This window comes from Bacillus rossius, chromosome 2 (assembly GCF_032445375.1).
Source record: "Bacillus rossius redtenbacheri isolate Brsri chromosome 2, Brsri_v3, whole genome shotgun sequence".
NCBI lineage: Eukaryota > Metazoa > Arthropoda > Insecta > Phasmatodea > Bacillidae > Bacillus > Bacillus rossius.
The window spans coordinates 13,470,154-13,490,640 of record NC_086331.1 but is presented as its reverse complement, the minus strand read 5'-3'; the positions used below and the strand labels follow the sequence as shown (position 1 = coordinate 13,490,640).

The 20,487-nt window shown below is 41.4% G+C and overlaps 1 protein-coding gene across 1 annotated transcript in view; it reads left to right on the top strand.

The window, feature by feature from the left end:
- The window catches only part of LOC134528841 (integrin alpha-9-like), a 138,577-nt gene that overhangs the window by 54,714 nt on the left and 63,376 nt on the right, over positions 1–20,487 (top strand). Inside the window, exons 10-12 of the mRNA XM_063362508.1 lie at positions 9,026–9,140; positions 9,867–10,055; positions 13,401–13,574. Of these exons, the coding sequence (XP_063218578.1) occupies positions 9,026–9,140; positions 9,867–10,055; positions 13,401–13,574 (478 nt within the window). The remainder of the gene's footprint in view (positions 1–9,025; positions 9,141–9,866; positions 10,056–13,400; positions 13,575–20,487) is intronic.

The following is a 20,487-nucleotide window of genomic DNA, read 5'->3' as shown; positions in this document are numbered from 1 at the left end:
TATTGGAGACGCCATCATCACAGTGGGTATACGGGAGATGGTGACCCAAACTCCAGCAGTCGTCGTGGAAGGGCTCAGAGAAGATTTGGTACTTGGACAGCCCTGGTTGGTAGAGCAGGATGCCTTGATTTCGCCAGCATCAGGCCTGGTAAATTTAGGTAAACGTGAGCGCCTGGCAGTATACGCACTAGGAAGCATACCACCACCCCAGGAGGAGCCCACAGGGTTGGAAGACCTGGACAATCAGGTACCCTCCGAATATCAGGACGATTTTAGGCGACTTCTGTGGGAAAGACGAAGCATCTTTGCCACTGCAAATCCCCTAAAGCGCACCACAGTGACCGAGCACAAGATTCCTACTGCACATGACAAACCCATATATGAAGCCCCCAGAGGATATGGGTTCCGGGAGCAACGGCTGATACGAGAGCAGGTGCAAGAAATGTTGCGAGATGGGGTCATTGAGCCATCAAACAGTGCTTATAATTCACGCATTGTCTTAGCGGCCAAGAAGGATGGAACCATGCGGTTCTGTGTGGATTTTCGCCCGCTGAACAGGGTTACGATCAGTTCCCCTCCACCACAGATAAGCGTAGAAGAAGCCTTGGCAAGTCTAGGCAATGCACGGGTATTTACAACTCTGGACTTACACTCTGGCTACTGGCAGGTGCCAATCACCCCAAGCCACAGAGAAAAGACAGCATTTACTGTATCCGATGGCAGACGCTTCCAGTTCTGTGCCATGCCATTCGGCCTCAAGTGCGCACCAGCCACATTCCAAACTATGATGGTCCGCGTACTAGAGGGATACATCGGCCAGTTCGTGGTGGCCTACCTCGACGATGTGATAGTGTACTCCGAATCCTGGGAGCACCATGCACGCCACCTGTCGCTGGTCCTGGAACGGCTAGAAATGCACCACTTGACCTGCGCCACCCAGAAGTGCCACATAGGACTAAGAGAGGTTGAATTCTTAGGACACATGGTGGATGCTGAGGGCAACCGACCCCACCCGGCACACCTAGCAAAGATTGCAGGGGCAGAACCCCCCAGAACACGCAAACAGCTGCAACGGTTCCTGGGCCTCGCCAACTGGCTACGGAACTATATCGCAGACTTCGCCACGCTCGCAACCCCACTGACAGACCTGTTGTCACCTCGACAGCGCTACCAATGGACCCCAGCTGCTCAGGAAGCACTGGACAATCTGAAAATAGCCTTCTCCAGATGTCACACACTGTCCCGAGTAAATCCCGAGAGTGTTCTGTATGTCCAGACAGATGCAAGCACCGACGGTGTGGGGGCAGTGCTATACCAATTGGACCAAAAGGAAGACAGGTGCATAATTGATTATGCTAGTGCCAAGTTTGGACAGGCAGAAAGGAACTACCACAGCAATGAGCAGGAGTGCCTAGCTGTGGTATGGGCACTTAAGAAGTACCGACCCCACCTGGAGGGGAAGCCATTTGTGCTACGCACAGATAACCAATGTCTCACATGGTTACGGACACTTCAGGGACGCAAGAGCAAGCTCGTAAGGTGGGCCCTGTTCCTACAATCCTTCGACTTCCTTGTCGAACACATCCCTGGGGTAGAAAACCAGCTGCCGGATGCCCTGTCACGAGACCCCGATGAGGACTCCCACCTGGAAGATGACGTGTCATGGGAGGAAATACTGCCACCTTCCCATAGGGCACACGACCACAGGGCAAGTGACACGACCTGTCGTCTGCTCACTGTGGGAGAAGATGATGACCCACCTCCAGCGGACCTGATCGAACTCAAACAACGGGTTCTCGACGCCCAACGCACCTCCTCAGATGCTGAGCGTCGACGAGCAAAGCAAGCAGAAGGACTGGATGAGATATGGACCATGAGAGAGGGCATGTTGTGCATGAAGGGGATAGGAACCAACCAGGAGTGGCGCATCTATGTACCACCAGAAGCACGGGAAGCCATTCTGCGCTTCATGCACGATCATGACCTGGCAGGACATCCAGGAGCGGACCAAACCCGACGGGCAACCAGCCAGCACTACCACTGGCCCGGCATAGCCCGGGACATACGGGAGTATGTAAGGACCTGTGAGAAGTGCCAGGAGCGAAAGGCACGGCGGAGTGATGGGACCGAGCAGCAGCAGCCGCGTCTCCCCACTACCCCATTCCAGTCCATCACGTTGGATGTTATGGGGCCATACCCCCATACTGCCCGAGGGAAGAGGTTCCTGGTGGTGGTCACGGACCTCTTCACACGATGGGTAGAAGCATATTCTACCAGTAACATCCGAGCCAAAACCATTGCAAGAATCCTGCAGACGGAATTCTTTCCACGATGGGGATACCCCAGGGACCTCCTGATGGACAATGCCAGCCAGTTTATCGGAAGGCAGTGGCAAGAATTATGTCAGGCATGGCAAGTGGAACACCGGACTACGCCGGCTTACCATCCACGAGCCAACCCAACGGAGAGACGTAACCAGGAGCTGAAGGTCCAAATGCGCATACGTCTGGGGGACGACCATACCACATGGGATGAACACATAGCGGAGGCCCTGTTCTGCATCCGCCGCAGGACCAATGCAGCCACAGGGATGTCCCCCGCACAAATGGTCCAAGGCCACAATCTTCCCATGCCCGGCGAATGGACGGCCCACGGAGTGACAGATGAAGGCGAAGACACCGAGGATCGCTGTCGGCGGCAGGCGAGTGAGCTGACAACAGCGTGAGAACACCAGAGGGCCTACACTCAGCAGATAACCCCACAGACCACACGACAACCACCGGAGCTACAGCCTGGTGACCACGTGTATGTCCGCACACATCCCCTGTCCAATGCAATTAGGAACTACTGTGCTGGACTGAGCCCCAGGTGGTCGGGACCACACCGCATCCTGAAGCAGCTGAGTCAAAGCACTTATTTGGTGCGCCGGGGTAGACAAATGCGAAAAGTACACCGGGACCACATCCGGAAAACAGCACTCCCGGAAGGGGGCAATGCCATGAAGGACCCTACTCCAGATGTGATAGGACCGATGCCGGACAACCACCGATCTGTCACACCCCAAGGGATGCAGCATCTGTTCCAGGGAACACCGAGCCCAAGGACAAGAATGGAGAGGCATGCAGAAGCCCCTGCCACGACCCCGAGGCGACAGCACCGGAGGCACCCAGCACGAATTCTGATCCTTGATGTCACGGGGACACCAGAGGCAGACGTAAACACCACGAAGGAGCAGCCCCTGGTGATAGAACCGGAAGACATTGAGACAACACAACCACCCTCCCCTACCCGAGGTGGGTGGGGGCATGGAGCCTCCCTCGCTGATGCCGAATTCCGGGTCAACGTGGAGGAACCAGCTGAGGACAACCAGAGACACCGCCGACGACGCCGCCGGCCCCCACTGTACCTGGCAGATTACGTCACAGGCAGCGAACTGGACACACTGGTGAATGGCGACCCCGGGAATCCGGAACCAGCAGGCCGGCCCTGACGCTCGCAACTACGAGGAGAGAAGGCATCATGTGCCTGCTGGAGGGCGCGCGGACGGCCTAGACCCGGGCTTTTCCAGGGGAGGGTGTCTGACGTCGTACCTCCTCTTTATTAAACAAAAAACCCGGGTCACAGTCCTGTCCGCGGCGCAACACTCCAGCCACGGCCCTGGTAGTGCCACCACTCGTCACCAGATGGCAGTTGTTTATATAAAGAGACAATGTATTATAGTTATTTTATATATGTTATTATTGTAAATATTTATGTAGATTATTAAGGGTATATTGTAAGTATGTTTTGTAGATGTGTAAATAATATTGTAAAATGCAAAAGATCAAAAGAGATAGAAATATGTAAAACTTTAACACAAATGATTGTAGACGAAACGTGTATAAATTGTGCGGGCTAACAAGCCTAGACAGCTCTCATCTCCCAGTCAAATCTGGGAGAATAGTTATCATTGTGAGCTTTCCTCTCTCCCAGCCAATCTGGGAGAATAAATATTACCTCAGTCAAAAGTGGTATCATTGGCTTGAATTCCTCATCTTCCTTTCCTCAGCTAGCGACTCTTTGTGAGACCGCGGGCTTTCCTTCTCTCTCTCTCATTCTCTCGCACCTATCCGCTAGCGACTCCTTGTGAGACCGCGGGCAATCCTCTGCTAGCGACTCTTAGTGAGACCGCGGGCTTCCTTCTCTCTCTCATTCTACCTCTCTCTGCCCACCCATCCACTAGCGACTCTTCGTGAGACAGCGGGCAATCCTCTGCTAGCGACTCTTAGTGAGACCGCGGGCATCCCTCTCCTCAACTTCCATCCTTTCCGCTAGCGACTCTTCGTGAGACCGCGGGCATCCTCTCTTCTACACCCAATCTTCCTGCTAGCTACTCCTTGTCAGCACGTCCTCGGTCAGCTGCACTGGGCCGAACGGTCCACTCCCGCCTCAGAGTGTGAGGCTGCTCTACCCAAGAGCTGGCGCCGGGCAAACAACACAACTGAACGACCGAGCGACGTCCACCCCGTCTCCACAGCTTCACCAGAGACGAGGCCGCGACACAGTGATGGTATTTGTTTTGTCATGTATATATTTGTAGGTTTTTTTATGATATGTGCTGGTCTAAGAATTACTTATACAGCCATTTTGCTGCAGTGTAATTTTCTTGTATTGGTTGTATTTAACCGTTTTCAGTCTTGTAAGGTAATTAATTGTTTTATATTAAAACCAGTTATGTTTATATTTTTGAATTAGTACGCAAACATTTTCGACGATAGCATTTTAGACGCATCTGGGTTTTTTACCCATGTGTCTGGGTTTTTTTTGTAGGTTATCTAGGTTTTTCATGAATATCAGAGTGGCAGCCCTGGTTACAAGTCGTTTTGTTTATTGTCCTACTTCAAAGTACGCTCAGTGCGCAGTGCGTGCACCGTCTCGTTTAATAATAAAACTAATGAAATTGTAATATTAAAAAGTACATTAATACAAGATATAATATTTATATTTGTGCACCTAACAGCTATGAAAATGCAAATAAATTCTCAGTTGACACTAATAACAGATGTAATCAACATATGGACTTTCTTTTTTCGAAAACAATTAGTAAGTAGTGTTTTTATACATTAAAAATTCACGATTTTATCAAAAATAAAAAATAAAAAAACAGATAGGTACATTAGTGAGCATACTATATCAATGTTTATGTTTCAAATGTTTCTTCAGATTAGTCGATGATGATTTATAACTCAGTTTTTGTTTACACAAATTACAATTAGCAAACTCATTATTTTCCGTGAAAAAATTTCACACAAATGATTTTTTTTTGTGCACTTATCAATTCCTTATTTCACTATAATGATACTAACTACAAAGCATGACAGCCCGCAACATGGTGATACACGGCCAGGACGAACTGCAGAGAATGTTGAACTGATTGATACTGGCTGTATCAGGCGGGCATGAGAGTATCAGAGGTAGAGAATTACCAGGCGTGATAAATAATGTATCAGATTCTCCTTCCGGTCGCACGGTCTGCGTACACGGAGCTTTGTTTCCTCCTGGGACCGTCTGATACAGAAGTATCAGAGATTTGTAACATGTTAAAATGCTATATCAGTATCAGGTTGGAACAGATACCGAAAATTGCTGTAACAACCCACCTCTACCACCACGCAGCTAGAACTGCGCCGGACGCTAACGTACCATGTTTCAAACGTTTTCCGCTAGATCTCGCACCAATCCACTTCAGCACGCGCATCTCTTTGGATTCTAAGGGGGGCGTATTTCCTCGAGGTAACGGATTTCCCCCACTCGCCCCTACTGAGTAGAGTGGCGTTTAAACAATAAACGTTTTATATTTTTGTGTCGCGTAATAGGCTAGACGTAACTCACGGAATTTTTTGTTATTCCTGATGTAGTTTCTTATTTTGAAAATGTGAAAAAATGCACTTATTTTATGCAACAACACGCGAGAAAGTGGTCGGCAAAATAGCTCTAGAACTTTGAATAACTCAACACATCATTATTTTCACTACAACCCATTGATTGGAGGTAAGTGAAGTGCTTGTTTGTAAAAGTACAGATATCATTTTATTGCGTTCTCTGTCAGGGTAAAATTAGTATAGCGTACTTAAGATGCCATTACTTGTCCTTTGATCATACGGTAATACGTAATTTTCGGAGGCCTCGATGATGAGGGTCGTGTATTCGATCCCAAACCACGACATGATTTGAATCACGTAGAAGCATAATGGCAATCGTCAAAGTAGTTTTCCGACTAACAAAGTAGTTTCCCGACTAAAACTTGTTTAGAATAACAGTTAAATTAGTAGATTCCTAACCGTGCTGGTAGTGAGGAATCTAATTAAGCTACATATTATAATGTGTGTTCGGAATGTAGTGGTTTTTGTGTGATATTGTATATGAATAAAAAATTATAGGTCTTGCCTTCATATATTTCCGTTAGGCTTATGCATGAGTTTAAGAACGTTACAGGTATAAATTATTTAATTCAGCGGTGTAGCCAAGGGATAGGATATCAGAATATGCTCTCCACTACACATTCAGAAGAAGAAGTAGGCATATGTACCATTTTTATTTTATTGTAAGTCACATCTCAAATACTTCATTTTTGTTGTGTGTGTTTTTTTCTTTAATAACATCTGTATTTAAAAAAAAAAAAATTTGTCTAAAAATTAAGTTCTGTTCTAAATCTTAAGCACAGACAATACCATAAAAAGTATGCCCAATTACTTATGTGGGTGAATGAGATTGTTGAAGGGAGGGGGGGGGGATAATTATTGTACACTGTGCATAAGTACTTAGTTCAGTTCACTACTGTACGACAAGTGGAACTGATGGTGGTTTTTCTGTTGTGCTTAGAAGTAATTAGGTGATTTTAGGTGTTAATGAATTATATATAATTAATATAAACGTTTTGAGGGTAGGTCTAATTGTATGAAGTGGTGAGTAGGCCTAAATATGGTGCATGTACCAATTTTCAACCAATTACAATTTTTCTAACAAAAAATTTCTGTGAAAAGTCAAGAACTTTACTTTTCAAGACAATAGTTTAGTAAAATTGGTGTTTTATCTTTGTATTTTAATAATATACATCATGTTATAGCTTGGATTAAAACATTTTTTTTTCCCAGTTGATTTAGAAATTGTGTACTGAAAAACCAATAACTGACCAACGAGCTCCAGTTACCAATCATGTATGTACCAATAACCGACCATATGGAAATAGATTTAAAAAATTGTGTGCCTAGGTGTAATATTTTAATATATGACGAAACATAAAAACTATATTTTTGTTGCATACATATCTATTTATCCGTAGGCATACTCTAGTGTTACTTAGGCCTAGCCCACTTGAACTTTTATAACCTGTTTTTGAAGTTTCAACTTGTAATGGACATTAAAATTTTTAAGGTTTATTTCAAAGGACTGCTGATTGCTATCTTTTGGTTCCATGAGTAACGGTTGTTTTTAATATGTGCACAATTTGTTTTTTTCCTTATACTGTGATGTTGGGACCGATAGGAAAAACACATTTATTTGTGTAGCTACTTTAAACTTTTTCTTTGGCGAAAAACTTAAGTTTCTTAGTTTTCTTTCATTTTGAAAATTTTTCCTGCATAATAGACATCACAGTCTCCACTTTCTATTGGAAATTTTAACAATACAAAGTCTCCTTCTGGGTCTTTCAATAGTTCATCCATATTGGGTGTGGGGGTTCTAGACTGCAGAAGGTCAGCCATATCTAAGTCATCAAGAGAATTTTCTTCAATCTCCATCAGAAGCAGTCTTTTCCCAGAATACTTGTATGGGTCGGAAAAACAGACATGTCCGCTGGTTGCAAGATATTGCTTGCATTTGGAAGTACTTATGTGGTTGACTATTGGTGCATTCACCCTATCCATTAATGAGTTCACTTTTTGACATAATGACATGAGACATTAAGCTCTCATTTCTCACAAATTATTCTATTTAATAGTAGCCAAACATTTATCAGTATATATGGGGGGGGGGGGGGGGACACATTAATTTGCCAAATTATCACCATTTGATAAAGTACATACTTGTATGTTATAACTTCTGTAATTTTCTTGCATTTCTTGAGCTCTTGTGTTTCTTGAAAAGTTAAATAAGTAGACCTAAGCTGAAAATGTAATGTATTCATAGTTATCTTCATATTGTTTGAACTATGTTATGTGGCAGATGTATACAAACATTCAATGTTTATTGACATCGTATAAATGCAAGTAGCGTAATTTTTCTTGATTTTTATTTTGCTTGTGTGTGTCATCATATACCTAAGTATTTCAGGAATATTTTTTGGGAGGAAAGTGTTCATCAACTTGTGTCATGTAGGTACGTATTAATTTTTTTTTTTTTTTTTCAGAATTAATTCATGATTTAAGTTCATCATACACAATACCAACCTTATGTGGTTTCAATTCCTATTCTGTTAATAGCATAATGCAGTTAGCTAGCAAAACAAGCAATAAAATTATGTGATTTAGTTAAAATAACATACACCTAACTTATATTGACTTTAATTCTTTTATTGTGTATCCATAGGGGCAGGCATTTTTCGTGAAAAAAACTGAACGTCTACTAGACTACAACAAGGTATACCAGCACCAGCGGTTTCTTCCTTGTGATTGGCGGCCGTCTGCGAGAGAAGTCGTCGCCTTGTTCTACTGAGCCACTCAGGACGCATTTGATTCCGCACTGAATTATTGTGATTGGTGTTGTTACAATCGACATGTACCGGAAATAAACCCACCCAATCACGGAACACAGGCGGTGCTACATTGTTTTGACTTTCAGCTAGTCTCGGAATCTTTTCACGAAATATGCATGCCCCTATGTATCCATTACTGCATACAGGAGCGTATGCAGAATTTCATTTTGGGAGGGGTAAAACACTGCCTGCTGTTTGCTTTCAAATCCTTTCCTTTTGTTGATGGGATTGATACACTGTGTTTGGCTCAAAACTGCATAATATGAAGTTGATAGGACTTTTTTTCTGTTGTAGGGCCGACTTATAGAAATGACAGACGAGAATGAAATAGTAGGCGACAGGACACCTGGAGCTAATTTTGGCTCGAGTATTGCTTCCATGGGAGACATTAATAAGGATGGCTACCCAGGTACATAATCGTGGACTTAACATGGGCCTTGTTTCTGATTCCGATTAATCTTTTTTTTTTTTCCCAGTTACATATATTATATGGATGTATGAATAATTCTCAATTAAATCAACACTAGTTTCTGTTAGTTTTACCTAATTTTGTTATTTTTATTTATAACCAATTTACTCTACACAGTCACTTGGTAAACCCCCATGAATTTTCACTCTGACTAGATGATTAATATCATGAGGATTAATAGGCCTATATCTAATGGACAAGAATGAATACTTTTCTGATACAAATCACTGGAAATTTCATGTTAATTACAGGAAACTACGGTGATAGATACATTAATTCTTAGATCACACAATTGCTACTTTGTACGATACTAAGAGTTTTGTGTGAAAAATTTGTGTGCTCATAGAAATTATATAGAAGCATAGCCAGTAGTGGATATGGGAAGGATTGGCTAGGGTGAGAAATTAAGGGTACTTGGCCTAGACCTTATCCTTAAAGCTTTGATGGAGAGTTAATTTGTTTTATTAGTTAATGTTACCGGCTTTCATATTTTTGAGTTACTAAATTGGTTATCCAGGAAATACAATGCATGAAGTATTAATGGTCTATATACATGCCTGTGTGATGTAATACTTACCAAGTATGAAAATTAGTGTTTGTAGTAAGCACCAAAGCAAAAGTGTCACAGTCTTCCTGCCAAAACTGAACGGCTGCTTTTGTCACTAGATATTGCAGTGGGAGCGCCGTACGGCGGCGAAGATGGAAGGGGCGCTATCTTCATTTACCACGGACACAGGAATGGATTAAGAGACAAGTATAGTCAGCGAATACTCGGCTCTGACATCAGCAAGTCCATTCGTGGGTTTGGAATCAGCATCTCAAATGGGCTGGATATTGATGGTAATGGGTACAATGGTGAGTTGATGATGTGTAAACAAAAATATATATTTTTAGGACCAAGTTCTGTAAGCTGCACTTATTTTCTTCAAAAGTTATTACTTTAAGTCAAAAGTAAATTTGGGCTGTGATTAGTTTTGCTATGAAAGAACTTTGTGCATAGCTTGTGGAACAGTTTTATTTTACGAGGTACTGGTTGAAAACACATTGGAAAACTCCAGTATACGTATCTCCCTTGGACTCTTCCCCATTTTTTTTCTTTCCACACTTAGTTTTTAGTAGTAATATTAAGCATTAAATACTTACATAACACCAAATTTACTCGAAAAATTTATCATTTCCATCAGTTTCAAAATTACAAATATTCTATATTTCAGATTTCATTACTTCTAAATTTGACACTCATTTACTTGATAAAAGACAACAATATTTTACAGCTTGACCTATTAAAAATATCAATGTTAAATGAGAGCATTTTTACATTTATAAAAAAATATTGGTTCGAATCTCGTATTCATCACTTTGAAATCACAAGTAAAAATAATTAGTTTACTCAACGTAATTTTTATATGTCAGTGACAGTGGGGTGTGGCTTACAAAACCCATTTAACATTTCCAGATGTCTATCACAATCATCACTGAAGTGACTCTGTTTTTAGTTGGCGTCATTTTTCTAGCTTCCTTTTGCTAAGGAATTTCACTATGTTCAATTATAGGCTACATAAAAACATCCTAATAATTAGTTTAGGCCAAACCTACTAAAAAATAATTTTGTTATAATAAGAAATGTTTAAAATATGCATTTAACAACCATTAGGCCTATTTACCATATTTATGAAACACTGTTATGACAATTCATACTGATGTATGTTTTTTTATCTTTATAACGCCTCACTATCTTCATGGGTCCATTTCCAAGGGGTCCCATGATCCAACAAGCAGTGAAGTGGTTCCATCAAGTTTAAAAGACCCAGAAATGACTAAAGCTTATTACGAGATGTTGGTTCTGGAGCCTTGTGGATCACTTCAATCTTCAATCTTAATTGTTTGAAAGTAATAAATAAAATTAGGTTAAAGAGAAAGAAACTTAAAGATTATATTTGATTTCAACAGTTTTTAGGCCATAACAATTTTGTATCATTTGATTTTCGAAATTTGGCTTTTTTGAAGATAGTGTATGTAATTTTATAAATGCCTGAATGTAAAAGTGACTGGATGCTATAAATACATAATACAGTGTAAACTCTATATAACGACACTTAACAGACTGAGCATTTTTCGGCGTTATAGAGAGTGGTCGTTAAATGGAGAGAAATAAGATAAAAATTTACTATTCTATAATAATATGTATTTACTAATATAGTACACATTTTACACACGAACATTAATATTCATACAAATAACAACACTTATTGCATATAGTCTGTTATCTTTGTCTGATGTTTTTTGCTGCTCCAATATTTTAATTGTATTTTCTTATGTATTTTACTGATATCTTGAGATACTGCCAGATCACCTTGATTATATAAAAAGTATTTCCTAATAGTTTTGCTGCATCAAGTGCTTAAAAAACTTTTTCGTCAATACACAAAGATTTTAGTTTACTCGCCATGTTTACAGTTCTAAAGTCTGTAAGTAACTGCAAAAATGATAATGTGTAACAACTTGGCAAAAGTCTAGTGACAGAGCTAAACATGTGCAAGTTCATCATACAAAAACAAAAGACAAAATTTCTTAGAATCTCCGGTAGGCTATGTCAGTCGAAGTAAACACGTGCTAGATAATACAACAACAAAACAGCAAACAAAAGAACGTAGTCAGCTGCAGTTCTTATCAACTTCGGCAACTTAGAAAGTACTGCTTAATGATTTATAATGCAGTATTGTTGCTGTTAAATAGAGTGAGCGTGATGCTATATAGAGTGTATTATTGTATAGAAAACAGGTAAACCAACCAAAGTCAAGCAATTTCGATGTTATAAGGAGTTTGTTGTTAAACCGAGTGATGTTATAAAGAGTTTACACTGTATGTGAAGCAATTGGCAATTATAAAGTGGGAATAATTACAACTGTAATATTACTGTTCGTAGTCCCTATTTTATAGTTGTTGGAAACTTTTTAATATGCATCTATGCTTTAACGAAGGCTAATTTGCTAAATTAAACTATAAAAAAACATTATGGCCCGAAAACGGGTTAAACAAATATGGCATCTGTCTTTTTCTATCTTTTCAGCAGTTGGTTGGTTAAGCAACATATTATCATTAAAATCAAAAGAGAGCACCAAAACCCTCATAGGCCACAGGGACGCAAGCAACTCGTCCTTTCACAAAAGGCTACATCAGTGATTCTTAAAGATCAATAAAAATGGCTGACATCCTTTAAGAGGCCACTCCAGTGTTTCAGGGGCACTACGCAACCCGCGTTAACCTCTTAAGATTCAATGCTATTTTCATTTTGCTTATAACTTATTAACTAATATAGATTTCGAAATGATGCTTGCTTGACATGTAAGACAACGATGCTCTTATCAAAGCACCTTTCTTCAAAAATGTGCATAAATTATGGTTCAAACCTAGACAATACACTTATGCATATTAGTATAAAGATTAGTATAAAACCATAATTTATGCATGTTTTTTGAAGAAAGGGGCTTTGATAAGAGCATCGTTGTCTTACATATAAAGCAAGCATCATTTCGAAATCTATATTAGTTAATTAGTTATAAGCAAAATGAAAATAGCATTAAGTCTTATGAGGTTAACGCGGGTTCCGTAGTGCCCCTGAAACACTGGAGTGACCTCCCGGTTGTTTGGAGAAGCCCTTCTCCGAGCGCTGTAAAGTGTTTGCACTCCCGGACTAAGGGTTTTCTTAATGTGTTTTTTTTTGTATCTGGAAGGTGTTTTTATTTGTGTTGGGAAATTTGGCGGAGTAAGATGTGGTGCAAGACAATTTAGATTGAGAAGGTTGGTGTGGCCAGATGTGTTTTTGTTTTGTTTTGTTTTTAGTTGGGAAAAAGATATAACAATGGTGGTGGAGAGTGATGAAGAAGCTTGGGTTTGTGTTCCGTTGTGAATAAAAATAAAAAAGGTCTTTGGAACTTAAAAACCTGAGCATTTGGTTATTTTTGAGTGGTATCATAAGGTGTTACTAAGAGCAACGAAATAACAAAAAGGAGGAAAAGGAAAACGGCGTCAAGGAGCTGGTACCATAGTAATGCTAGGAATCGCAAATGTTTCTTGGTTTGCGTTTGCGGTCGGGCTGAAACAAAGAACACCACCAACCGAAGGCTCGACTTGAATGACCCCGAAGCATTACAGCGCACGGCGGGCGCAGGTTCAGCGAGGGCCCTGGGTGCTGTGCAGATGTGGCCGTGGGCGCCCACCTGTCGGGCCATGCGGCAGTGCTGAGGACCAGGCCCGTGGTGGCGGTGCGGGCGAGGCTCACCTCTGACGCTGCCAGCATCGCCGCCGACTCCTCCAGCTTCCAGGTGGCATCTTGCCTCAGCTACACGGGGCAGCACGCTCCTCCCGCGATAGGTCAGCTCTCCGACCAGCCCTCACTTCAACGCCCTGTTCTGGCTTCTCCTCGAAACACATAACCATTATAATGCATGCATTTGAAAAGTACATAATAAATCACTAGAGACCTGCAAAATTCGCGGTTTCGACGGCCTTCAGGATGGACTGCACATACCCCTGCACACTCGGGCAAATAACGGCAAGTTCACTGGCTGCCGACTTGTAAGTCGTCTCAGCTGGTTTTGTCTGTGATTCGATCCTTCTTTGGTCGAGGGTTTTTAACTGGTTGGGACTCGTCCCGATGAACAGTAAGCCAATAGCAAAATTATCTAAGAGGTACATGCATTTGAATTCTAGCCTATCACCGAATGAATCCGCGAATTTTGCAGGTCTCTATAAATTACTATACACAGGGTTTGGAAATTCATCCGATATTTTTTTGGTTGGTGATTTCTTACAGAACTTGGGATAAAGTATACAAGTATTGAGCCACTAATAGTCTATTTCAGTCCCTAAGGGTGATATTCAACCTTAATTAGTTTCATAAATGGTATTTTTAACTTACTACAACTAGTGTTTTATGCTATTTATTTCTGCATCATATTAATAAGTATTTAACAAAACCTCCTCCTCTTCATGAAAATAATAAGGGTTTTTGTAGATATTTGATGACATAATGAATACAGATACTCTTGTTCTTTTAACTACCTGGTGGTAATGATGTAATGCCTGGGACAGTGCTAGTATTTCATGCATAATAGGTAATCATAGTAACTATGGGGGTTATCTCATACCAATTGTTTTGTTAACAGGAACAAACAGAAAGCACAGAAAATATGTTATTAGTGTAGCACATTTATTTGTTGTGCATGAGATTCGCACAGTTTTGGTACCTTTGCTGGTAGATGTGGTGAGTTCTCAGGCAAATGCAGCCTGCTGCATGTCTGTGAATTCCTGCCAAGTGAACATCGAAATGCTTTCTCCATTTCTGCAGAACACCACATTACTCTAGTGGTGTATTTCAATTGTGGCTATTGTGAGTAGTCAGCCTCTGCATGCATCTTTAGGCAAAACATAAAAACTTGATGCACAAGTACTCGGATTACAGTAAACTCTCGATTATCCTTGTTAATTGGGACCTTCAGATGCCCGGATAATTGAATGCCCATATAAAAACCCGGATAATCCGTTTCACCACTTAAAAATGGTGTATTTACTGGCAAAAGAGTGTCTCTTCAGTAGAATTCTATGAGTACAAGCAAAGGCTTTGTATACCGTGTCCCAGCTTATTGGACCGTAAACAATACTGGCACTGTGTTGCCGCCATCCTTCTCCTGTCCCCTATTGCTACGGGAGGGAGAGCGGCGACAGTCCCAACTCAGCATCTCCCTCCACCTTTTAACGACCTATTATCCGGGGTCACTACAAAATAAGTGTCTGAACCACTGCACAATATTATACACTTTTTTTTCCCCCTTTCAGCTATTGCATTTTATTTTTCTACCTCGCGCGGCAAGATATTGTTTCTTGTTAATTCCGCCTATTAAAATTAGGATGCACTTTACAGTCATAACTACGAGTATGGGATACTACGAGACCTTCAAAGTTACGAGAGTTTTGGAATGCACCGTCAGTTTGACTACGTAAATAGTAATCCTTAACTAATCTGGTTATTACGAGTGCTTCCTTGTTGGCTCTTTCGTAAGAAAGAGTAATTTAAATGGCATCTTCAAACAAGGAAAAATACCGTTAGTTGGAAGGAAAATAAGGTTCACGCAGTAAACAAAGGCTGAAAGCGAGAGAGGGCCGTGGCTATGCTGGCGCCGGGGCTGTTCACCATGACTCGCAGCTAGCTGTCGAGAAAGAATGAAGGCTGTTGTTGGGTGGGGGTGTGGGGGGAGGAAGGGGTGTCTGGTGGCGAACAACATGCTCCCTTTCTCTCTCTCTCTCTCTCTCTCGCTCGGCAGTTTCAAGAAGCCCTCCCCCTCCCATTGTGTTACTGGCTGCTTCGGCCGGTAGAGTGGAGATGTTTTCATGCTTTTACGTTTAGAAGGCCCTGCCACACTGTCTGATCTACTAGCAAACTGCAAAAGTTTTTCTTCACTTTTATTAATGTCTCGCACGGTTTGGATTCCAATTTCATATTCCTGTACTAATTTCACGGCAGTTTCTCCTTTTTTTAACCTGTCCACAACTTCTAACTTTTCTGCTATTGTCAGCACTTTACGTTTCCTTTTACCAGACAAAACAAATGTGCCTGGGAGAACTGATGTAAATAACTGCGTGAAAAATGCCTCTTCCAGCAGTCAGGAGTGTGGGAATGTAAAAGAAGTAGAGGGACCTTTTTTTATTTTTAGCGTGACGGGGCGCTGTGAAAAGAACGCTTGAAAAGAAAATGAAAAAGGTGGGGGGGGGGGGGGGGGGGGGAGTTGTTGAGCCGTAAGCAGCAGTCAAGGCATTCCTTTTTGGTTTAAAGTGTGACCAATTGACGGGTGAAGATGGCGGGAACGAGGGTCTGAAAGGTCAGGTAAATAGCTTTCTGACACAGCAGTAAAAAAAAAAAAAAAAAAAAAAAAAAAAAAACGCAGTGCAATTGCGGCGTAGCTACACCCCGTCAAGCACGGATAACCCGAAAACCGGATAATCCAGGCCCGGATAATCGAGAATTTACTGTATTTTGTAGCCAAAATAATTTTATCGCCTTACTTAACAATTACACATTTGTAGGGATTTGGCATTATGAAATTCCTTTGCCTAAAGTAACATAATTACAGTGTCAACTTTATATTTTATATTACCATATTGTTTGGCTTCTGCTAAAACTTTTTTTTTTTTCATTTGAGTTGTATTTTGAATTAATATCACAATATTCACAAATATTGAATATATTTCTGTTGAAAATAATTAAATCAACGAGAATATGTGAACTCAGAAGTTGGTAGTATTGTTTTTTTTTTTGTAGTGTTTACTGTTGTCGAGGCTGTATCTGTGAGTAATCTAAAATGTATTTACATATTGTCTTAATGTGGTAAATCTGGTTGAAAATAAAAAGGAAGTGGGCTAAAAGTGTTTATTTACAACAGGTTATGGGCCCAGAACACAAATAAAAAAAAATAAAAAAATTGTTTTAGTTCGTGCACGCCAGATAAACGGTAGTGTTGTTGCAAACAATATGGAAGCTAACGTGATCAAGCTAAGCTCCGAAAGTAATTGGAAAACTTGGAAATTCCAGATTGCTGTTACATTGCGTGCAAAAGGTGTTTATGACGTAGTAACTGGGACATGCATAAAACCTGAGCCAGGAAGTGAAAATTATGAACAAACATTGCAAGAATGGCAAAAGAAGGACTTTCTAGCTCAAGATATAATCGTTACACGATTGAATGAAGGACCAATGGCGCATGTCTTGACATGTGAAAATGCAGAAGAAATTTGGAAGAAGTTGTTAACTGTGTTTGAAAAAAATTCCGAACTTTCTGTACACCTGCTGCAACAGAAATTCTTTAATTTACAGTGTGTGCCGGGTGAAAGTATGTCTGAATTTCTGTCCAGAATCGAAGAGACTGTTAGTAATTTAAAACAACTTGGCGAAAAACTGTCTGATAATATGGTAATAACCAAAATTCTTATGGCCTTGCCATCAACATATGCTCACTTCGTCAGTGCCTGGGATTCTGTTTCAGTTGAGGGGCGAACTCTGGGAAATTTGACTGCTAGACTGCTAATGGAAGAGGAGGGAACCTACTCATCGAGAGAAGATGACTACAGCTTTTGCTGCTGTGAGAAAAGGCAATCCGAAGTGTCTTGAATGCGGAAAAATTGGCCACCTGAGAGCCCAATGTTTCAGATTGAGTACAGTGAAAAATCCAATTCGCTGCCATTTTTGTAATAAAATTGGGCACATTAAAAGAAATTGTTATCATTTCAAAAGGGAGATGCAAAAATCTGAAGACCATAATGCTAACAGAAACGAAGAAGCATTCATTGTGTTTACATCAGCTCTGACCTGTGACACATGTGATGACAATACTTGGTTTTTAGACACTGGAGCTTCAGAACATCTGTGCTGTAGAAGGGAACTGTTCACATCATATAGGGTCTTGAAGAAAGACAGGCTTGTAAAATTTGGAGACGGAAGAGTTTTGAAAGCTGAAGATATTGGTAATGTCAAGTTGTTGTCAGATACCTGTGAGAGTACCTCAAAAATCATATTGCAGAATGTGTTGTTCGTTCCAGATATGAAGATAAACCTGTTTTCAGTAGGATCTGCACTGGACAAGGGTTATACTATGATTTCGAACAACCACATGTCAAAAATCTTAAACAGTCAAGGCAAAATATCGGCGCTGGCGGAACGTGCAGGAAACCTTTATAAAATGAGATTTAAACCACATCAATCTACTTTTGCCTTCGTAGGTGAGAAGCAAACCCTAAATTGCTGGCACGAAAAAATGGCTCATCAAAATAAACAACAGGTAAAAGAGGTGTTAAAGTCGTATGGCCAAGAGATTACAGATGAACTTGATGTGGTATGTGAACCTTGCATTTTAGGTAAACAGACAAGAAGCTCCTTCAAAGACAGCAACACAACAACTTCAAAAACCGGGGAAATAATACACACAGATGTGTGTGGTCCCATGGAAACTCAGTCCATAGGTGGATCTAAATATTTCTTGCTTCTAAAGGATGATTATTCACATTTCCGGTTTGTCTACTTCTTAAAAAGTAAAAGTTGGAGAAAAATTGAAGACGTTTGCAGCCTGGTTTAGAAATCAGAAGGGTCAGATGTTTAAAATCCTTCGTACAGATTGCGGAACAGAGTTTGTTAACAATGATGTCAAACAGCTGTTATCCAATTTAGGAATTGTTCATGAGAGAAGCGTGCCATACTGTCCAGAACAGTCCGGAAGGATAGAACGGGAGATGCGCACAATACAGTAGAATCCCGCTGGAACGACCCCTCACTGTTCCCGAAAAAACGGTCGTACTTACAGAAGGGTCGTTCCAGAGAATTTGGGCAATTTTTGGCCAATTTCCCCCCCCCCCCCCCCCCCCCCCCCCAACCCCCGGCCGTTTCATGGAAAGAACCGTCCTTTATTTGGGCAGCTTTAAAATAACATCGTGCTAACGTTATGTAACGTGGGTAGTTTATTTTTTATCCATTTATTGCCCCCCCCCCCCTTTCCCACTCTTTCGGCGTCACCATTTGTCCCGCCGCGCCGGACACGTCTCTCGGCGCTAGGCGAGCTAACGGGCGGCGGACATAATAACCAACCGACGTGAGAAGGGAAGCGGACGTCAGAGTATTTTCCCTGGGTTTTAAAAGTGTGACAGCTGAGGTTGTTATAAATAAGGGTCGGGCCAAAAAGCTATTTTACATGGTACGTAACTGGGTGGTTTGAAATATAGAGCGGCCGAGTTTTCGTACGTCGCGCCCCTCAAATTTTTCAGTTGCACATTGCGGCCTTGCTTCTGTACTGCATTCACAATTTCTTCTCTCTGTTTGAGAATCGTGAAGAGAGTAGACTTCGGAATGTTGTATTGCTGCGCTATCTTAGTCTTGGAAATTGTTTTCTTATCCACTTGCTGGATGATCTCATATTTTTTCATTAGCGAAAGTGTATTTCGCTTGGCACTCATTTTCACAAATGCGAAACGAAAATCCCTAAAAAAAAAAAAAATCAAAATCCGTGTAAAACTGCGTGTGTCGTCAACGATCATTCATAGAATCAAGCCAATAATTTTACCAAATCAAAATCCAAAAACAAATGCGTGTGTCGTCAACAATATACAAAATTCACAAAATCAAACCACTAACCAAATCGGCGTCCAAGAAACAAAGCGTAATAAGTCGTCAACAATAATACAAACCAAGAAATATCCGAATCAACAAGCAAAAGAAGCATATCCACCAGCGAGCAAGATCACACTAACAAGCCACAAGACAAAGACACGGGATCGAGACGGCAACAGAAATGCGCATGCGCACCACTGTTTACCGTTATCGCTAGGGTGGCCAGTCTGGACTCTGGAGGGGTGGTATCTATTTTTAGCCATGCGTGCGCCTGTCAACAGTACAGCGCTCGCCAAGAAAAACGTGACGCGCAGCGCCGTACATAGTGTGTAGCGCACTTGTTTTTCATCCGATTTTACTCATTTTTTTTCTAATTTTTTCATGGTTCCTCGAAAACTGGTCGTTCTTACGGAATGGTCGTTCCAGAGGGGGGTCGTTCGGGAGGGATTCTACTGTAGTTGAGTCAGCCAGGACTATGATGATAGCTAAGAAATTGGGAAAACATCTGTGGGCAGAAGCAGTAAACTCCGCTGTCTATGTGATAAATAGAACCGGTACTAGTACAGTTGCAGGCAAAACACCCTATCAATTGTGGGAGGGTAAGAACTATGACATAACATTGTTGAAAGTTTTTGGATCAGAAGCATACATCCATGTGGCTGATCAGACCCGTAAGAAGTGGGATGCAAAATCCAAGAAAGGCATATTTGTTGGCTATAGCGAAACATCAAAAGGATTCCGTATTTTCCTACCAAAAGAAAACAGGGTGACAGTGAGCTGCAACGTAAAATTCTCAAATGTGAGAGATTGCAGGGAACCATTACAAACAAGCTCTGGACCTTTGAAAAATGGTGAAAGAGAACACTTGTTAGGATTTCCTAATCATCATGAAGAAAAGCCACATGGTGAAATAACCATACCAGGTGCGCTGACACAGAAAGATATAGAGGATAATGAAAAGGAAGATTTTCTTGGTTTTCCTAACCTTCAGGAAGAAGAATTCCCTGATACAGACATACCAAGAAAGCCAACGCCGGAAAAACCTAGAACTGAAAACATTAATTGGGAGAAGCGTGAAAGTGTTGAAGAAAGGGGTTCATTGGAGGCCAGATGTTTAAGAGATAGGAACAAGTTGCG